The sequence below is a fragment of the Mastigoproctus giganteus genome, chromosome 11 (genome assembly GCF_048544385.1).
Source record: "Mastigoproctus giganteus isolate SK-2022 chromosome 11, ASM4854438v1, whole genome shotgun sequence".
Taxonomy (NCBI): Eukaryota; Metazoa; Arthropoda; class Arachnida; order Uropygi; family Thelyphonidae; genus Mastigoproctus; species Mastigoproctus giganteus.
Window position 1 is genome coordinate 107,986,912 of NC_143585.1, and position 20,322 is coordinate 108,007,233.

The 20,322-nt window shown below is 35.1% G+C and overlaps 1 protein-coding gene across 4 annotated transcripts in view; it reads right to left on the reverse strand.

Annotated features, from left to right (window-relative positions):
• Positions 1–3,827: 3,827 nt before the first annotated feature.
• Positions 3,828–20,322, reverse strand: part of LOC150078341 (complexin-like) — a 312,284-nt gene continuing 295,789 nt past the window's right edge. For all 4 annotated transcript variants that reach the window (XM_090384703.1, XM_090384702.1, XM_090384705.1 and 1 more), the window contains 3 exons: positions 14,751–14,914; positions 12,998–13,130; positions 3,828–4,298 (listed from right to left, as the gene is read on the reverse strand). In XM_090384703.1, the coding sequence (XP_090240829.1) occupies positions 4,225–4,298; positions 12,998–13,130; positions 14,751–14,914 (371 nt within the window). In that variant the 3' untranslated portion in view covers positions 3,828–4,224. The remainder of the gene's footprint in view (positions 4,299–12,997; positions 13,131–14,750; positions 14,915–20,322) is intronic.

The window sequence follows — 20,322 nt, forward strand, 5'->3', positions numbered from 1 at the left end:
ATTCAAAACGATAAGTTATCAGTAGATGAAATTGCACGTCATAACTTTAGTGAGCAATGAGAGCGGATCTTTTAAGCAGACCCTCATGTTTCTAGAGCCAAAATTGGTGACCTAATAAATATCAAGCCGATAATATGAAAGATTTCTTGGTCAGGTTATAGCTAAAGCTTCTTCGCTACTTTTAATTTACATTTCAATTTTTTTTTGCATAATTGTCAATCAAACTGCGGCAGTTTCAAAACTCATACCGTAAAGAAAAACTACTTATAGAGAAGGCGTGAATTTAATTTCTTCTTAAGAAATGGAGAATGGAAAAATGGTCTTCAACAATTTTGCTTCCATAAAAGGTTGTTTTCCCTTATCTTAAGAATCATGGTCTGTTTGTAAATTTAATTTCTAATGGATTTGTCGAAGATAATTTTTGGAATCCAAAATGTGTGCTTTTGTTATCTAAATTTCCTATTGTCTCTATCAATTTTCATTAAGAAAGTACTTCTGCTTGATCACATTCGTATATATGAAGAAAATACAGCAAAAAGTCGAGATCTGCTAACTCAGCTCTTGCTCCATTATAACTAAAACATTACTGAGATGGAAAGCGGTAACTTTTCTTTTAATTCCAGGCCGTTAATTTCCAGCCTTCTTCAGATCATTGCTAGATAACACTCATAAGTATACCTTAGGAATGCATAATTATTCAAATATTGCATGCGCAAAATATTTGGTTTTTGAGATTGTGAAGAGCAAACTGAAGCAATATCTTCTGAACGTGGAGTGATGAGCATAAAATACCTTGGAAAGGTTGACACTATATTATCAGCGGACAAATATCTTGGCCCGAAATAATGCAAGTCTGAGGAGATCAAATATAGACAGACACACACACACACACACACACACACACACACACACAAACACAATTATATGATAAATCTGTGTCGGCTATATTCCAACGTATGGTTATAAAGGTGATTAATGAAAGATTGCGCTGATGTGGACAGAGTTCTTATTTAGGAGTTCTTCAGGAAAGTGATTTGTGTTTAATCCATAGACGGATTTTCAGCATAATTAAAGTTCACGCCAAAAAAGTGAAATGGAAAAAAGAAATAACATTAACAAATCACAGGAAACTTTTGTGGGTGGCGTAAGAAAAGGTTCTTCAGTTCAGAATCACTTTCAATACATTAATGAAGATAACTCGAATTTCTCCTCTGCATTAAAAACAGGACGATTAATTTCACAAGACATTTAAACTACCAACTACCCTGGGTAGTTAAGTATCAACTTTTCTAAAGAAACTATCGTGACGGCTGTCATGAGTGTGAGAGATCTTATAGTGGAAGATTAATTTTAAGCCACTCTGAAATATTTCTAGGTTTGCTGGGTGCAAATACAGAAACATTTAAGCAAGACAATATATTCAGAGTTACTTTTCATTAAAAAAATTCATATCTGCTGTTTGCAAATATGCGTGTAAACTAATGAACGTCTTGATATATCCCAAATGTCAAAATTCCTTCAAAATTTCGATAATCACTGCACATGCCGTTTTAAGAGATGCCACTTTTCGTTTAAATCGTTATTCACTGCTAAAAGAAATTGCCAGTCTATTTTTCTCAAAAATTGTGCATCAGCTATTCCGTGGGAGTCTAATAATTATCGCATTATTAATATTAATCACGGTCTCATACACTGCAGCAGTTGCCTGTACTATAATAACTTAAATTATTTCCATTTTTCCCCAGGTGGTTTAAAAATACTATTATACAATCAGTGCCACATTAGGGGGAGGGGTGTAACGCTGGCTTAATCGGGACTCTAGCTGAATCTATAAACTCTGACATTTCATTCTAATATTTGAGTAGATTCGTTTCGATTTATCCTCCCCTGGGTTCCCACCAGCCTTAATCTGGCACTGTACATTGTATTAATAATAATATTAATTATTATTATTAATTAATATCATTATAATTATATAATAATAATATTGTTACTGATTAATTATTATTACATTTGAATTCCGTAGTGTTTAAAACCACTCAACATTTCCTAATAAATTTTACAGTTTTAGTTTGGGAGGAGAGAGAGAGAGAGAGAGAGAGAGAGAGAGAGAGAGAGAGAGAGAGAGAGAGAGAAGATGAAGCTTTGATATATTGAAAAAAAATCGCATGGGATTTTAAAGCAGAAAGAAAGAAAGCTGCTTAGAGTGGGCATTTTAAGAAATTAAATTATTAATTCCCTGATATAGTTTATATGAATCCTTAATGATTCTCAAAAGATCACAGTCAAGTGGAGTCTCACGTTATTTTACATTCATCATTTTGGCAAATGGTTGAAGGAACTTGCGATTCAGTTAGTTATTTGGAACAACAGGTAGTTTAACCGTTTTTGTTATTTAACGATATAGAAATTAGAAAATTCATCATTATAAATTACTTTCCTAAAGACAACACCTGTGGGAACAGCATCAAGAAAATTTGGAAAAGGAAATGCATATATCCTATAAATTAAGCAATTATGCATGTTCTCCTGTTTGATCTGAAAAATGCATTTGTTGATACTTAGCAAAAGGGGGAATCATAATGAAAAGTGAACTTAATTATCTAATCCATTAATGATCTCAGAACAATTAAATTGCTTAAGGCCGTGCATTTTGTGATCTGTTGCCAATATAAATTGCTATGGAATGCAATTTAACATAAAGAGCGAAGTCTGTTTAAGGAGGTACACATTATTTCAGTACACTTGATATCGACACAATAACCTGAGATACAGCAAGCAATTTGGCTGTTTAGTAATTAACTGAAATTTATGCATCGGACTTTCAGTGAGCGTCTGAAAGCACCTTCGGGGGTTTGCAGTTGATGGCGATGCTTGGTACTTGCTGAACATATCAGCTACAATATATGAACTATATGTGATACATCGAGTGTAGATTTGGGGATTATACGGAGAGAAGGGAAAGGATTAGCATGCACGTTTCCCTGAATCAGTCTTCTGAAATACCTTTGCGAGGTCTTAGATAACTTTCCCCTATCTACTATTGCCGTAATCACGTTAAAAATGATCGTACCATCGATAATCGTAGACATCTACTGCAGCATTTGTACGTGTTCCATTATGTGAGTGGTCCGAATTCACTTTTCACTCTGAGTCCACGGACATAGTTAAACACAAAGCTATCGTCTAGAGATAAAATGTGTTACATTATAGCAGCAACATCTATATAGTATTGCACGGCGATTTGAAGTGTTAGTTCGCGCCTGCAATTCCTTTTTTTTTTATTTTTTCAGCCATCTGTTGAAGCGGTTCACATAGGGGGAGAGAAATTTCCGTTGTTGTCTTGCATCATTCCATTTACCCCTTACAATTAAATGGATTTTTGAACTCGTCGACCTCTGCAACGATCTTCCTGAATAGGCGGACAGCAAGGCGAGGAATTCGTTGTTGAAGTCTGCTGCAGCTGCCGATGTAAAGTTCTTGTAAGTGCCACCAACGTAAAGTACACACACACAGATCACACTTCTGTCCAGTTCTTTCGTTGCTATCCTTCCAGAGTTAGTTTCTTACTAGTGGTGTCTCGAGACGTAAGGTAGCGGATGATATTAATGGAAACGTATATAGCCCATTGGTTTTTGCTAGATTAGTAGATTTTGCTCAAGATTTTGCTTAAACGAGTACAAAGAAAAAAAAAAAAATCAGTTTTTAAAAACCAAATAAAATAAAAATGCCAATGAGTTTGCTAAACTTTTTCAAAGAAAAAAAGTAAATTACTAAAACCAAAATAAAAAAAAGGACTATTGCTACAATATAGTAAAGCACTATGCTGTACTTATAAGTTGGGGATATTAATTATTTTTTTGTACATAAAAATTATACCTTAACACTGTTATCTATAAAGATCTTCAAATAACGCCATTTTGTTCATCGGAAAAGTGAAAAATAAAACAATCAGCAAATGATATCCGTTTTCCTAACTTCTATATTAATGCGGAATAGCAAACAAAAAAGGGCAATAAAACAAAGTGAAGTAGTAATATTGGATTGTCATTATTTTAATTAAGCGTATCTTGTTCGTTCTTGTGTGGGCGAGCGACACTAGATTCGTCTTTCGTAAGTTGGACAACGTCTGAAGACCGTTCGGGTGTGTGTGTGTACGATTGGGAGGCTACTTGCATACTACTGATTCACAAGCACAGGACGTTGCATAGCACAGCAGCGTCCTCATTGAAGGACACACTTGCTCTCAATAGTAGCCTTCAGTTCGTTCACTTGAGTCTCTATTGTGTTCTTCCATCCTGTTGGAATGTAAATAAAACAAAAACACGTTAAACAGAGCATTAGTTACAATAATACTACTCTACTTACTTCTCATATTTATAAACTATAATTTTATTTTCAGTAGTACTTTTAACAGGCAAATGATAAAAGTTCATGTGGTTGTCTGAACGAAACAGTGGTCTTTATAAACAGCATTGAATCCCGACTTGTTTTAATGGAGGCAGGAGGGCAGTGTTTCTTCTGATATGTACGCTTTTCTAATTAAAAATTGATGGACACTACATGTATTCAATATTTTGTTTAATCGAGGTATATTCCCTCGATTACACAATTAAATTTTTATAAACGGGACTTACTCCACAGTAATTACTATACACGTTCAGTTTCTTCCCTATTTTGCCTCAATTACAAATGCAGTAGTGATATTTAATGTTGGCTCGCATGGCTGGAACGAAGTAGCTTAGAAATAGAATAAATAAATTAAAGTCAAATGAAGCACGTTCCTATCGTTTATGTTCGTATCAGGTAAACTAACATATCTAATACTTTTGGAAGGCGGACTCTGTTTAGGATTAATAGTGTCTTATAGTTCATACCAAAATAAGATGTCAGCGATTCCAAAGAATTCTTGTTTAGATTTTTTTGTGTATGCCGAGGGTAGGGTAAAATATCCGCTAGTTCAGCGCTGATTATAAAATCTTCTATTTTAATGACAACTGTAAACAAAGTAACTATATTTATTCACCCCCATGTTAAGTTTGAATAATTCATAATTCACTGGAGTTTGAGAATAAAGTAAGAAATGTGGGAAAGTCAAATAAGGATTGGACCTTCTGTTAGTATTAGTATCATACTGGCTAAACGATACAAGGAAGTGGACTTTTTCTGCATTTGACAAAAAAAAAAAAAAATCGGAAAAAATTCTAACATTCATACTTTATCATATCCAATTCAGATGTTGAATTTTACCTTATTCACTGTGACAAGCAATCAATTCCAATATCTACAGCATGCTGCCCGAAAGTAAGTTTCAGGTGTATATGTTTTTCCCTTGGTTAGTCTCTTTTTCGCCCGTGAAAATGCATCTCCCTCGTTCGTTTTACTGATACCCTTCAGGACCATATACCTCTATTACGGACCCCTCCCACAAGATGCCTAGTTGACAAGCTTTGCAGTCTTCGCCTTCTAAGCCATACTTCTTATGGATATCGATCATTACCCCAGCATAAATCTGGTTGTCCTTCTTTGAACTCTTTCTATAAACACTTTTCTTGGGAGTGGGGGGAGACAAAACACCATGTGCCTTCCTAACCACTTTAAGCAGTGGCGTGGAAATCGTATCTAACTGAATCGTAACCCTTGGTATTTTTGGCCCTGAACTAGTTTTAACTCCATTCCCCCCTAGAGTGTAACTAATAGATTTCTGTCTCCCCAGTGGAAATAAAAAAAACAACCGATCTAAGTTAATTTGAAGCAAAAAAGGCCCGATTCTGGTCATTAACTAAGTGGTTCTCAACTAGCGGGTGTTGAAAATTTTAACAGTGGAATGTAACAGCTTGATAACAGTAAGGTTATATTATATACAGTACAAATGACGCAATGAAATAGCAACCGATTATATATAAAAATTATAGTATATAAAGGTGTAATAATAAATTAAATGACTGTACAGTAATTGAAAAGTAGTACAATGAACCTATTAAATAGGAAAATGCATTTCTTAAAAGAACAATTTTTAAAATACCCATCTACAATAATATCATTAATTGCACTATGTTAAATAGTATCAATTAATAGTAAAAGATAAGCGATTCATTGCCAAATGAATTAGTCCACGGCAAAAGGACAATAATCTTCAAAACGAATTTATGGTTTTCTACTGTACGCAGTTTTAAATATTTCCATTATGCTTTCATAACAAATAGTGCACGTTAAGTTAATCATATGATTTTGACAAAGATAATACAAACCAACGACCAAGAAAAGCAGTTTCTCCACTTTAAAATTAAAAGAGTAGAGTAGAAATAAGTATATTGTACTAATATTAACAAAACTCAAAGTTTACTAGGTGCGTTTAAATGAATAATCCTTATATCCTGTTGAGGAAGCTAACACTTCAGCGCCGGTACATTAAGATAAAAAAGATAGCATTATTAGAAATGGAAATTGAGTAAGTGTGATGCTCTAACACGTGGAAAATAATTGCAATTCAGCAGTAATGAAATAATATTCCAGAAAACTCTAAACTAAGATCTCTTCTCTTATCATTAAGTTTTGTGGTTTGAAGAGGCCATGTGTGACAATTCAGGCGAGTAATTAAAATCATTAGAGCAAATATTTAAAACTATTTTTCTAAAGGCAAAGTACCCCGACATAACTAACTCCAAAAGTGAAGTGCAAGAATACTGCAGACCCTCAAAGGTAATTGGCTGCTGCTAAGTTGTACTTGATAGAAAATTAGATATCTCTAGTTTACCAAGTTTTCGTGCACTTATCGTAAATCTACTGATAACAACCAGCTTGACAACGGTTAGATTTTTTTCAACAAGTTTGGAAATTTAATCCCTTTATGACATTCGTTGGCGGTTTGCAAATATCGTTATTACTGTTTAATAAATAATACCAACTTTCTGAATTTAAGAGGAAATCGAGGGTTCTTCATAGAGCTACTTTAAAGTCGCTTTATGAAGGAAAAGCTTCTTTAGAGAAAAACATGAAAGTGAAATCCTCGAAATATATTGAAATGTTGTTTAATGAATTCTTCTACTAAAAGTTTCATTCAGTTATTCCCGAAAACTTTTATTCACAGTAATAGAAAGAAAAAAAAAAAAAAAAAAAGAGAGCCATTCTACAATCATCTAGCCCCAAATTTGGTGATTTTTTTCAATATCGTCACAAAATAAATTTAATTTCTTTTTGTTAATATTATTTATTACATGTAATTATTAATATTTAGTGTTTTCAAAGCGAGATGTGATCATAATGCAGAAGATCACTGTATTAGAAAGTAATCAATTAGCATTCTTGGACAATTTGATACAGATAAGTTATCTACTAACAAACAAAAGGAGCCTTAATTTTGTGACATATATTTTGTGAAACTAAGAATCTTGATGTATGGCACTCACACGACTGTTTTTTTTTTTGTTTTTTTTTCATTTAATTAATTTTCAATGGGTTTTTGTTTTTTAAGTACTGTATATAACTAAATATCGTTAAAACCCTAGGTTCTTAAGCTATGGTGGGTCATATTGCTATGCTGAAAATATCTCCCTCTACCAATAAAGATTTTAATTTTGTGTGCATGATAACAAAAAGGTGTGCTTAGATAGTCTCAGTACAAAACTCAATGGTGAAAAATTAATTTTAGGACATTTCTTCGCAATGCAGTAACGTTCTCCATTATATATCCCATTTATGTCTCCACTTTCTTTAATTTAGAAAATGAGCAAGTATACCATGAAAAAAAAGGTTCGAAAGAAAACAAAATTCCATAAGCGTAAGATGATGAATAACAGAACATGCTACAACCGTTGCAAAGTGTTTAAGATAAGAAACACATCACATACTTTAAAATTCTTCAAATGCCAAAAGTTTATACACAATTCAATTAATCATTCTAATGTTTTTTTATTTTTTTTTCATCTCTAGATTTGGGTTGAAAAACTTGTCGATTCCTTTTCCAACTGAGTATGGTTATAAACGTTATTCGCTTAGGAAGTCTCTAGATGGAAATGGTTCTCGTAACGCAAATATTTATAATGGATGATACGGAAATGAAAGAAAGTTTCAAAGTGATATCGAGACAAAATTTATGCTATAAAGGCAGCTGATCATAAAGCAGGCACAAAAAGTCTGTGGTGTTGGTGTATCTTGTTTAATGGAAGTCAAGACAAACAAATTAGATCGAAAAAGGGATACCAAAGTTTAATGGCATTTCATTAAAACGGTACTTGAAAATTACCACTAATATTCGGTTTGCGACGTTTTCATAAACATTTCTGCATTAGAGAGTGAAAGAAGTTCAATGGTCGGTCTTATAGAGAATGCGTAATAAAAAAAGCGCTGACAGGGAGGTGGAATTTCTTCTGCTATTTGGCAGTCGGAGTACTGTTGTTGTTATTGGTGTCTTGATGCTCTTAAAAAGGCAGATCTTAGATCTTATATCGCTTGGTACTTGGGACCGCAATAATTTACAATTCAGTACTGCGCTTCCAACACAGCAATGGTCATCGCAGAGAGAAATTTATTCCATGTAGCATGTGACACGTATCGTACCATATTATGATCTGAATATTATTGATCTGAACGTGTAAAACAGAGAATAGCGCCTATTTCACTTTAATATCGTTTTTTCGATCTAATTTGTTTTTCTTGACTCCCATTTCCTAAGGTTTGAATATTATTCATTCGAAACTTCAGCTCTTTGCGATGAATTAGTCGTTTTCCAATTACAGGTCTTCGAAGAAACAGGTGGGGGAATTCCATGATTTCAACACTGATTTCAGCTAACAGCGTTTGTCTGCCTAGCTTTTTTCGGCATAAAGTGTTTATGACCATAATAAAGCCATTACTTGCATTCAAAACATCATTACATAACATGCAAGGAGAAAAAAAATTATTGCATGCACGATAACTATTGTAAAAACTATTTTTGAATGGTGTGCGATGTTTTCGTCCAGCTTGCATTGATTTCTGCATAAAGTGTTTCTTAAAACAAACTGGAGTGGCAACTCATATAACCGATGAATGCATCCGGCAGGAAGGAAGAGGAGGAGAGAGGAAATGTGGAGGTTTTTGACACTGACGTACAGGTTTTGAGTCAGTGTAATAGCATGTCAGTTCAGGGTTTCGCAGTCCACTAACAGAAATCCGAACTTCTGTTACTGCGGCAAGAAATGGAGTGGAAGTCAGTGAGCAACGAGGAAAGATATGAGTGTTATATTTGTAAAAATGTTATACCATAACTTATCAAATAACTATCATCAATGAGAGAATTTTTGGCGTGCTGAATATGGGAAAACTAAAACAGCAAATTAAAACTGCCATGTAGGAAACAGTAAAATACCTATACGCCTCTTTGATTAACGCGAGCTCTATATTTTGAATTAGGGGTGAGAGGAACTTATTGACTGGCGGGTCTTTATGGATTGGCAAAGATACGAGGTACAGAATGGAAGTAGAAGCGGAAATGTAACACTTTTCTCTAAATTTAATGAAAAACACAGCTACAGAGTCTGTCCATGCAACGAATAAAATAAAAGATAAATATTCTGTTCATGTTCCTTGAGCCACATAGGGTCAGAGGAGTTCACAAAATAGACAATACAAGAACATCATCCCATTCAGCGTCACAAGGGCTTCAACTACGGTTGACTCAAACGCGAGTACAAATGTACCCTGCGTTTGAACCACTTGGTAATGCCCTCGAATCTTTTAAACCAAAAACTACAGAAGAGGTCTACAAGATCATTAGAAACCAACATACACTATCTAGTGGTGTTTCCAGGATAAAAGCAGAATATATATATATATCTTCTAACTAAAATGTATATGATTAATAGCTTGTAAGATTAATAGCTGCATATTTTTAAGATTTCAAAATCATCATCATCATCTGAATACATTATTTAAATGTTAATGATTTTTGACACAGCGATTTACATAGTCGATGTTTATAAGAAGACCATGAGATTTTACATTAAATGGGGTTGTTATTATTATATAACTTAAATGAAACATTTGATTTCTACGAGAAATAATTAACGAATTATTATTTTTATTAGGGAAATCTTTTACTTCAGTTTTCAGGGTCTCTATACCAATGATTTTCAACTTTTGTCACTCGGGCACCCTTGGAGGGGGAACGTAGCGTATTCACGGCACACCTAATAAGCAGAATCTGTATTCAAAATAATTTCTCTATATGACTCCTTTGCAGGATGGAATAGCCAACCATATGTTTCTTACACACTGCGGCTGGCTAATAAAAATAATTTATTGACCAATAATGGTTAAGAAAATAAAATAAATCATAACATACATGAAAACTGATAATTAATTACGCTAAAAATTGATAAAATATATTCAAATAAAAGGCACAAAAAAAACAACAACCACAAAATAGTTTTCGAAGGTAAATGCGTCTTCAGTTGATTTGGATAAAATTATTGTTATAAATCTATAAAATTATACACCAATGGGCAAGTAGCACAGCGGAATAACACGTGTCAAAACTCAAAGGACTACGCACATTTAGACCACACTGTGCAGCTTGATTATGAACAATCCTCAGTCTCCACTAAGGGTCATCTATTTAAGCAGATTCAAGGAGGATTCCACCACATTGTTGTGTATTTGTATTACATTTTGCAACCTTTTTAGCGATATACAAATCTAAAAAAAAAAAAAAAAAAAATGTAACTTTCGAATCCTACTAAAGACAATTGTTCTTGTTCATTTTCGCTCACATACCACACCCTACCATCTACTAGCATATTATTAGTGAAATCTCCTGGGATGACCACCGACACATACATCCTAGATCGAGATTGTTGCTTTTAGTGCATCAAGTTTGTTCGGGTGACAAGAAAGACAGACACTTGACAGATTCAAGTGTGATTAAACTTTTTAGTCAACAATAGTCCATTTTCTGGAGACTACGTGTATTTTTAAGAACACTAGAAAAGAAAATGTGAGTGTAAGTGTACACTCTTACAAATAAAATGGGATTTTTTTTATCTGAAATAAATTAATGAAAATTGGGAATTATTAAGGTTCGAATATTGTAAATATTAAGGTTTGAAAATACTGCATTTAGAAACAGGGAGGTTATAAATGTGTGAATAGCAGTTAAATGGAAACAAGAAGTAACAAGTAGTACAATGAGGATGAACTGAGAGTAAAAGAAAACAGTGGCTCGTACTGAGGAAGGGGTGGAAATTTACGAACTGGCGAGAAGGGTTACTAGAAGTGGAAACAATGGGACTGAAGAAATACAGGTAATGAAGGGCGTTTGATGATTTGTTGCACGAGGGAGATGATTGTACTGACTTTCTAGCAAACGGAAAGAAGTGAAAAATTAAGTATAATAGTGGGATTGGTTGAGAGTCCTGTGAGGGGAGTTCCAAAATTCTGAGGAAGAAGGGTTCTGATGGTTTGGAGAGAGTGAGCGTAGTTTTTTAGAGTTTGGAAATTGTGGAAGTAGGATGAAGAAGAAGAAAAAATAGTGAGACGGAGATGGACAGCAGTCGGGTGATCGGCGTGTCTAGCAACGTAATTGCATGCCGCATTTCTGAAGATTAATTCGTGTAGGAAGCTGCAGATGTGTCTAGATCCGGTCCCGTCTAGAATGAGCCAGATATGCAGGTGTGTGAGCCAAGAAATCTACATGGAAAGAGTGTCCAGTCTAAGAGCCACCAAAAGAAGAGATAGACCGCCAAAAAAAAAAAATTTGGAAACGGATGTGGGAAGTCTGTCTGCCAAGGAGAAAAAGCCCAGATGAAAGATTGAAAATGAATTGGAAGTAGTGTAGTAGTTCGGAAAGTAAGTGTGTTCCGGCTTTACAGAACCCCGAACTTATAGACTTATAAGTTCGTCTGTGATAGTGATAATATTATAAATTGAGTATTACAAACAGAGTATTATAAATTGATAATACTCTGTGAGATATTGGATGATATTTTCTTGGAGCGCAAATTTTATTGTAATGTACAATTATGTTATTAAGTTGGCATATAGATTAAGTTAAAGACCACGAAATGATGTACTTAAAAGGGTAAAGAAGAAGATAGAAAAAAAAAAATAATAAGGGGATTAATAATTACATAAATCATAGGCATAGTAGAAAGTGAACGTGGTAACAATTTTCTAGATAATGTGTTAACAGATAATTTTTAGGTAATGAGTTAATTGTGTGAAAGAAATTAAAAAATTATTTTTATTGAGAAACCTTGAGAGAATAAGGTGAACTCTGCCCTGTTCAAGAAAAGGGAAGTAACAAAGATGGTCGTGCGAGTTGTAGTACTGACGCAAGGTGATAAGTAGTAATTGATTTAATAGGTAATTTGATAGATAGGAGATTTGTAGAAAGCCTATTGATGTAAGGTGATATGTGCGAAAAATCTGTAAAGGAAGACGAAAACCATTTCCTAAGTAATGTTTGGAAATTTATTAGTGTGAGAGATTACCAATAAGATAAAAGGGAAAGGAAAGAAGGGATGTGTTAACCAATAAATTGTACAGTATATATATGAAGAAACACTTGAGAATAGTTGATGAATCCTCCTGGGACTTCAGTAGAGTGGAAGTCATTTATTAAAAAAATAAATAAACAAAAAAAAGTCACATATCCTAGAGACAGGAAGGAGATCCGATCATACGGAATTTGCCGTTTAAAAATCACACCCAATTTCATTGCCATCTCCTCATATAACTGAAAATATCATGCGCTAATTATAACAACCATTTCACTTTGAAAACAATCCCGAAACCTGTACAGGTGCTTTGAAAGTAGATTTAAATGGGAAAAAAATAATCTTAAGAGTTACATTTCTACGTGATCTTCGTGGGTCGCGATACTGATATCATAATTTTTGAAACAGAATTCTTTTAAAACTGTGTCAGATGCAATAAAACATCTCAAAATGAACAATGATTAAAACTTAATGATTAGATTAACAGGTGATAATTTTCTCATATACACGTCACTACTCACTTGTGAAATCATCCTGTTCCTCTGCTTCTGCCTCGGCTGCAATTTCTGCAGGAGTCTTTTTCCGTCTATTTAGACTACTTTCTGCTATAGTCTGGGTAATATCGGGTTCTTCTTCCTTTTTCTTTATACCATACTGATAAAAAAAGAAACAAATCTTCAAGCCAAAATGATATTTTCAGCGTGTTATTATTATTTTTTTAAATTTAAAATCTGAATTTAAATGCTGACCCAATCAGATGTACTTAAAATCTGAAGTTAACAGTTAATAACAGCAATATAAATGTAGTGCAAGGAAGCCACAGGCCCTCAATCAGGTCACCTCTGAGGTGCCTGGTTGCCAAGCTCTGCAACCCACATATACGGAGTCTTTCCTCATATGATCGCCCTTTTGCCGATCTTATCATGCGAGTTGCTCGTCTTTGGATCCTTTAAAGGAGTTCAATGTCTATTTTTCAGATGAGGTCTCCATACTTGAACAGTATTCGAAATATGGTCTTACGACTGCCTTATACAGTGAGACTATGACCTCCATATCTCTACAGGATTATGTTCGATAAATCATTTATAGGACACTATGGGCTTTCCTGGCTGCCTGTTTACACTACTCAGAAAACTTAATATCCGACCAAATTATAACTTCCAGATCCCTTCCTTCCTCCAATATTTTTAATTCAATCCCACCAAGTGTATAATTTATTTTGGGATTGCTATTACCCCAAGTGGAAGACTTTGCATTTTGCTGCATTAAAACAAAGCTGCAACTTTTTTGACAATTCTTGCAGCTTGTTCGATTCATTCTGAATGAGCGCTGCTTGTACTGATCATTAAGTACTCTACAAATCGTATGTAAATTTTGACATCAAGTCTTCTAATCCCATCGTTGGAGTCGTTTATGAAAATCAGAAAAGACAGTGGTCCAAGAGCCGATCCTTGGGGAACCCACTTCTGACTTTACACCAATCTGAAGAATATCCAATAATCACAGCAGCTCTATCTTCTGCCCTGCAGCTACTCAGTAATCCATCTTATACAATAACCTCTCATGAGGGACTGAGTCAAATGCTTTACTAAAATCCAAATAAACTATGTCGAAATTGTTCCCTACATCCTGCCCATGTGTCAAAATAGATTTAGTTAGTTAAACACGATTTTCTCTTAAAAAAACCATGTTGTGTGTTATTCAGAACACCATATCTATCTAAATGTCTTTGGATTGCACTCCTAATCATTGCTTCTAAGATTTTCCCTACCACTGCAGTCAGACTAACCGGTCTGACTTCAGTGGTAGTTTCGAACATAAAGGCTCCTGGAATTCTTTCTAGGAGCCTTACTTGCCTTTATGTTCGAAAGTTTTTCTCATAAAGAGTCATCAGTGATTTCGAAATCCCTAATTTCATATGACTCTACCTCACTTGCACAGCCTCTTCTCAGCATGAAGGGTCTTGCTTCAGTAAAGATGCAAAGTACAAGTTTAAAAACAGAATCACAAATTGACAATTTCAATAGAGTCAGCTTATACAGTATTTCTAAGCCTTATATAAACTTAACTGTAACAAGCGTCTATTTAGTATTTATCCAATAATGCCTTTCCATATTACTATTAAATTTATTTTTCTTATTAACTGATCTGTGGGAGAAAATAAATATTAACGCTTTATATAAGGTTTATTATAAGATCAGCTAATATTTATTAATTGACCCTATGATAGTGTTGAACAAGCAAGTTTTTTTCCTCTTACGAATGGTCTCTTACCTTATCTCGGATACTCTGTCTCATCTTCTCCCTTTCTTCTTCCATCCGACGATGTTTCTCTTTCCGTCGCTCTTCAGCCTCCCGGAGAGCTTCCAGTCGTTCCTGTTCTTCTTCAGCAGCTGCATCCTTATCTTCTGAATTTTCTCCGTCTCCACCAATCTGACCTAGAACAAAAGCGAAAATCAGACACACACACACACACAAAAGGAAAACTTCGAATATGAATTATGATCGAATCCTTTATATTTGCAGTAAAGTTATCGACGATATTAGGAAATTAATGATTATCCGGGGATGAATGTGAAACCGTACTCATCCAGAGATTTAAATATGCAACGGTAATCACGACAGCTGCTGTCCCAAAAAGATATTTACATTTGGTCCCGGGCCCATGGGACAGAAGTAGGTCGATTGAAAATTTCAAATGAAAAATATAAAAATAATAAATACCCTCAGAAGGATTTTACCATAGAAATGTAAACAAATGATTTCCATTTTGTCAGATTCTCCATTTATACAAATTAATCCTTCAAGAAAAACTGGTTTTAGGTATTTTAATATTATTTAATAAGGATATTAACTTATTCTAGTTAACATTTTTATTAACTAGAATAAGGGAGGTGATTGCACAAACGGGCTAAAATCCCTTGAACCAGGAAATCACCTTGTTGCAAAATAATGTTAGTCAGACAGAGTGAATGAGAACACTTCTTTTATTTTTACCAATTGTAAGGATGGATGTAAAATACTTCAGCAAAGTCTCTCCTTTTGTGCTGACTGATGGACAACGTTGAATGTTTCTCAGCTAATCCAGAAATTTATAACGTGCCAACCAGTGTAGTACCCAAGTTTTTCCTTGAGGAGGAGAGCAAAAGGTGACAAAATAGGCGCTTTTACTGTCTGTTTGTAATGTGGTCTATTTCCCTGTCAAGAAATTGTGCACCCTTCCATAGGTGCCATTTAAGGCAAAAATGTTGCGGGGGGGGCAAATTCTCCCCCTGTATCTTCCTAGTTACGTTACTGGTGCCAACTCAGACAAGTGTGCAATTATTTCAGTGTGATTATCCTGCTTCAATAACCACGTACTTCAGTAACTCTATCAACATTAAATCATGCATATTAACACAAAGGAATTTTTCATAAACTGTACATAATTTTCATAAGTAAACGTTGTATTAATAAATTTTCTTTAGAAATTATGAAAAAGACTAAAATATATCCAAATATTGAATTAATTTGATGCACGTTAACATTTTCAAAGCTTCGTTTGCATCTTGCTCGAAAATGAATTCTCAGAGGATAAAATATTCAGTCCATTGTGGGTATAGCCTTATACAGCTATCCCTATTGCGCATGCTTCAATGCTGGCCTGGAGGTGAATAACTATAAGCTCAGGAAACAAATTTGTAACAAAAGCGGGAAGGAGCATTCACTACTGGTGATTGGAGTGGTAAGTGTTTGTGTGTGTGTGTATATATATGGGTGGGGGAAAGTAAACTTCCCCCACCAAGCGGCGAAAATTTCAACGTCCGAGGTGTTTGAACTAATATTAAAATAAAAATTACAATTTTTCGTAGAGGGGGGATTTTATTCCACAAGGTGAAACCGCCCCCCTGGATTCAACACTGAACAACAAGACGGAACTGGCAGCGACGTCCATTGTTTTAATCAGTGGTGAGCAACCAGCGGTCCACCAGCTTTGGAAGACAATGTTATTATTAACTTTGAAAATTTTCTTTCGAAAAATAAAATTTCAGTATTAATGATCCATTAAATGGAAGAAAAGTTAGTAAATCAAATAGCCAATATGTATATAATTAGAAGTATAATGAAAAAAAAAATATATATATATATATATATAATTTGAAACGAAAAATATGGATCCTCTGAGTAAATAACACAAAATTGAAGTGGAATGTAATTTTCAAACCAGCTATTTTGGCTCTCTGGACGAAAAAATCGCTTTGATTGCGGTCTGCACAGAACGTTTTCACTGAGTCCGATCACATTGATGAGTGTCAAATTGCATTAGAAGTTTTTGCAGTACATTCAATAATCATTTCATCTATTTATTGACAAATATTTGTTATAAGGATATCAGTTTCCATTCCGGTTGCAGAAAAGGTGGATAACAGTTCTCCTACCCTTACCAGTATAGGGGAATACAGGTACGATTAGAGAACACAGTTCTTCAGAACGGAAATTGAAATGTCTTGCGACATTTTAGCCTCCATCAAGTGTCAAGGAAAATACTTAAAAAGAAAATGATTGGAATCATTGTTGCCCTTTTACAGCGAGTTTTTAAACGAACAAGATATTGCAACATTCCTCAACATCAGGCGATAACTAACTTTTCAAATGGTAAACAACAAAAGATTGATATCTGAATTAAGAAACAACTGTCAGTTACTTTTTAAATACGGTACTAAACTGCAAAGTGAAAATATTTTATTCTCATAATTCCTTCAGAAAGTTTTCCCTAGGTCTTAACACCGACTCCATTTATGACAGATAGTACGAAAATCAATATTACGTACACTCTTGTTTTTGGGTTTGCCAGTTTCCTAGCAGTGCAGAACAACGAACATTGTTCCAAAAGTAGTATGGAATGATACGATATTGTAATTTTTTACAATTAAAATTCAATTTCGGAATTTGATGAATTTTCTCTGTGCAGTACTAACGCCGATCTGAATAAGTCTGCATCTGAGGGGAAAAAGTATACAGGCGCTGTGTTCCCCAGTTGACATGAGATAAGGTTGTCATCGAACATGACATCAACAGTAAAAAGTATTTGCTGCTGATGTCCCCTTGTGAGATGATGCTACAGTACTAATGGTGACCATTCGAGACACCATTCTAACTAAATCAGTATGAATAATTTAATCAGTGTTTAACTTTTTAAATTTTTTTTTTATCATTATACAGTATTATTAGGCCTTTTTCCACCCCGTGACGGTACCAATACCAAGTGCATGGGGTGGTTGGTTCTGTCCAGTTACTATTAATAATGTTGATCGAGGAACACTACCTTTCCTGCAGTTGTTCAGGATCACAGATTTCTATAGTTCCATGTGCTCTCTGGGAGGCCTATTGCTGCTAGGTTCTTATGGAGGTGCCGGTGGTTCACTATTTGTTCCATATGCCACCACATCTCTCTCTCTCTCTCTCTCTCTCTCTCTCTCTCTCTCTCTCTCTCTCTCTCTCTCTCTCTCTCTCTCTCTCTCTCTCTCTCTCTCTGATCTGTTTCCTTCCCGATCTTTTCCTTGTAGATTTTCTGGAGGTTGCTGGTGTTAGGCGCATCTATGTCAATCAGGTAGGTGGCCAGTTCCTTCTTGTAGATGAGACTTATGTCTGCTCTGTTGTGCGGGATCATCTTGTGCGTTATTATGAGGCGGTCCCAGTATAGTCTGCGAGTGGGGGTCTCTAGTACGGTCTAGGGTTCGTAGTACCTCGTACTTGTAATATAGGCGCTTCCGTAGCCAGGTGGGAAGGAGAAGCAGTGCGTAGCACACGCTTCTTGATTAGACCGGGGTTCGAGCCCGTCACCACCAAATACGGAGGATGCGGAAAGGTCAGGGAATGACCACCGCACATCCCGGAGCAATATGGCCTTAGTTGCTAATGCTCCTAAAAACCAAATAACAAACAAACAAACTTGTAATACGGTACACTTTCTTTGATCAACCGGTATTTTTCACTAGCTTCTGGATGTATTGTCCTGGAAACGTAGCGTCTCTGTGAATGTACTCCATCTGGGTGATGCATCCCGCGGTGATGTGCTGGATTGTTTCTGGGGCTAGGTGGCATCGTTGTCATCTATAACGCCGGGGGTCCTCGGCAATGAGTTCCCTGTTTCCTGCAGTTAATTATCCGGTCTTGGATGACGAGCATGAATCCTTCGATCTCGGGGAAGTGTCTCTCGCTCGTGAGCCATGCATTCGAAGTCATTTTATCTATGTCATCTTGATGGAGGTCACTGTAGAGTCTGCCGTGGAGTGCCTTGTTCCCCATCTTTGTCTGTTTTTTCTGTCTGTGTGAGTGAGGTCTCCTTGTTGTAGTTGAGTGGCGTTTGTTTATTTTCTTGTGGCTTGGTAGAGTCGCACTGTTTTCCTGCAAGTAATCTCTCAGGTTCCTAATCGCCTTCTTCTGTTGTTCAGGTCTGTCAAACCCCCTCTCTTCTTTCCGTGCTATGGTCAGTCTTTGATTTCCCATTGCGGGTGGTGTTGGTGCTCTGAAGGGGATTATGAGCTCGACCAGGAAAAAGTTGGTCCTCATTATCCTGGTCGAACTTAATCTCCTCCAGCTAGGTGTTAGTGAAATCTATGATGCCGAAGGAATGCGTTAGTACTAGGACTTCTTAGGTGTTTATGGCTCTGGCCATGTTCCTGCCATTTCAGGTTTTTTTAAATTTTTTTTTATTATTATTAATAATATTATTTATTTTGACATCGTATTAAAATCTATCACGTGCTTCGGATATTTATTTATTTTTAAAATTCCACATTACGTCTGTCAGTATACGAAAGGACGGATTCTAACTATCTTGTTATCAGACAAACCCGGAGTCGTAGTTCAGAAATTTTCCGCTTAAACCGAGGAAATGCGATCCCTAAAACAGTTAAATGTCAATTCTACACGCATGCTGTCTGACGCAATCGGTTTTTTGAAATAATACCACGCCACGGTCCTATTGGCCGCTATGACAATACTAAGTTTATCACTAACTTACTGAAAAAAATAAATAAATAAAACCCCGAAAAAAAAACAGCTAGCCAAGTTGCAAGAAGAATGTACAAATTTATTATGGGGATCGACAATCAGCCGTCTGCTGTAAATTTTCATAATTTATTAACCATTTATCTTATTTCATTTTTCATCGTGATTTTTTTTTTTTGTATAAAGTAAAGCATTCTAATGAAAGATGTTACTAATAGCTTAAGTAAAATTAAAATTTAATTAACAATTAAATAACATTAAATTATTCATATCTTTAATTTCGTAATAAAATATTTTTTAAAATTGCATTTTATGAAAAGATATTTTAGATAATGGTAAATGTTACGACTTAGTACTGTGTTAAGTTTAGTTGTTTACACACACAGGGCAGCACTTTAAATCTTATTCGTACATACGCCTGGTTACGTCAACTTACAAACACCCACTTACTTAATTGAGTTCAAAATAGTTTATAAAACGCGCGACAGATGGAGCCACTATCCAGGCAAATCTTTCATTCATTAAATTTCACGTAATTTATCCATTTCCTTTTTAAAATATGTCAGTAGAATTTTCCAAAAAATACTGGAGTATTTCTTAAAATAAATCGCTATCCTTTGTCTCTTAAAATGCCGATCGTTTATAACTGATAAATAATTCGCATGACGTCGGCAGTTTATCATCAGTTTTGGTAGATTAAACAAATATCGACGTCATTTCCTCCAAACTGACTTTGACCTTTTCTTCATTCCGGTAGTCTGAAGCCGATAATTGGATTACATTCACTTCTCACAGCTAAATCTCTGCACTCCACTACTATACTAACGAAGATCAATATCTTAAAGAACAGAAA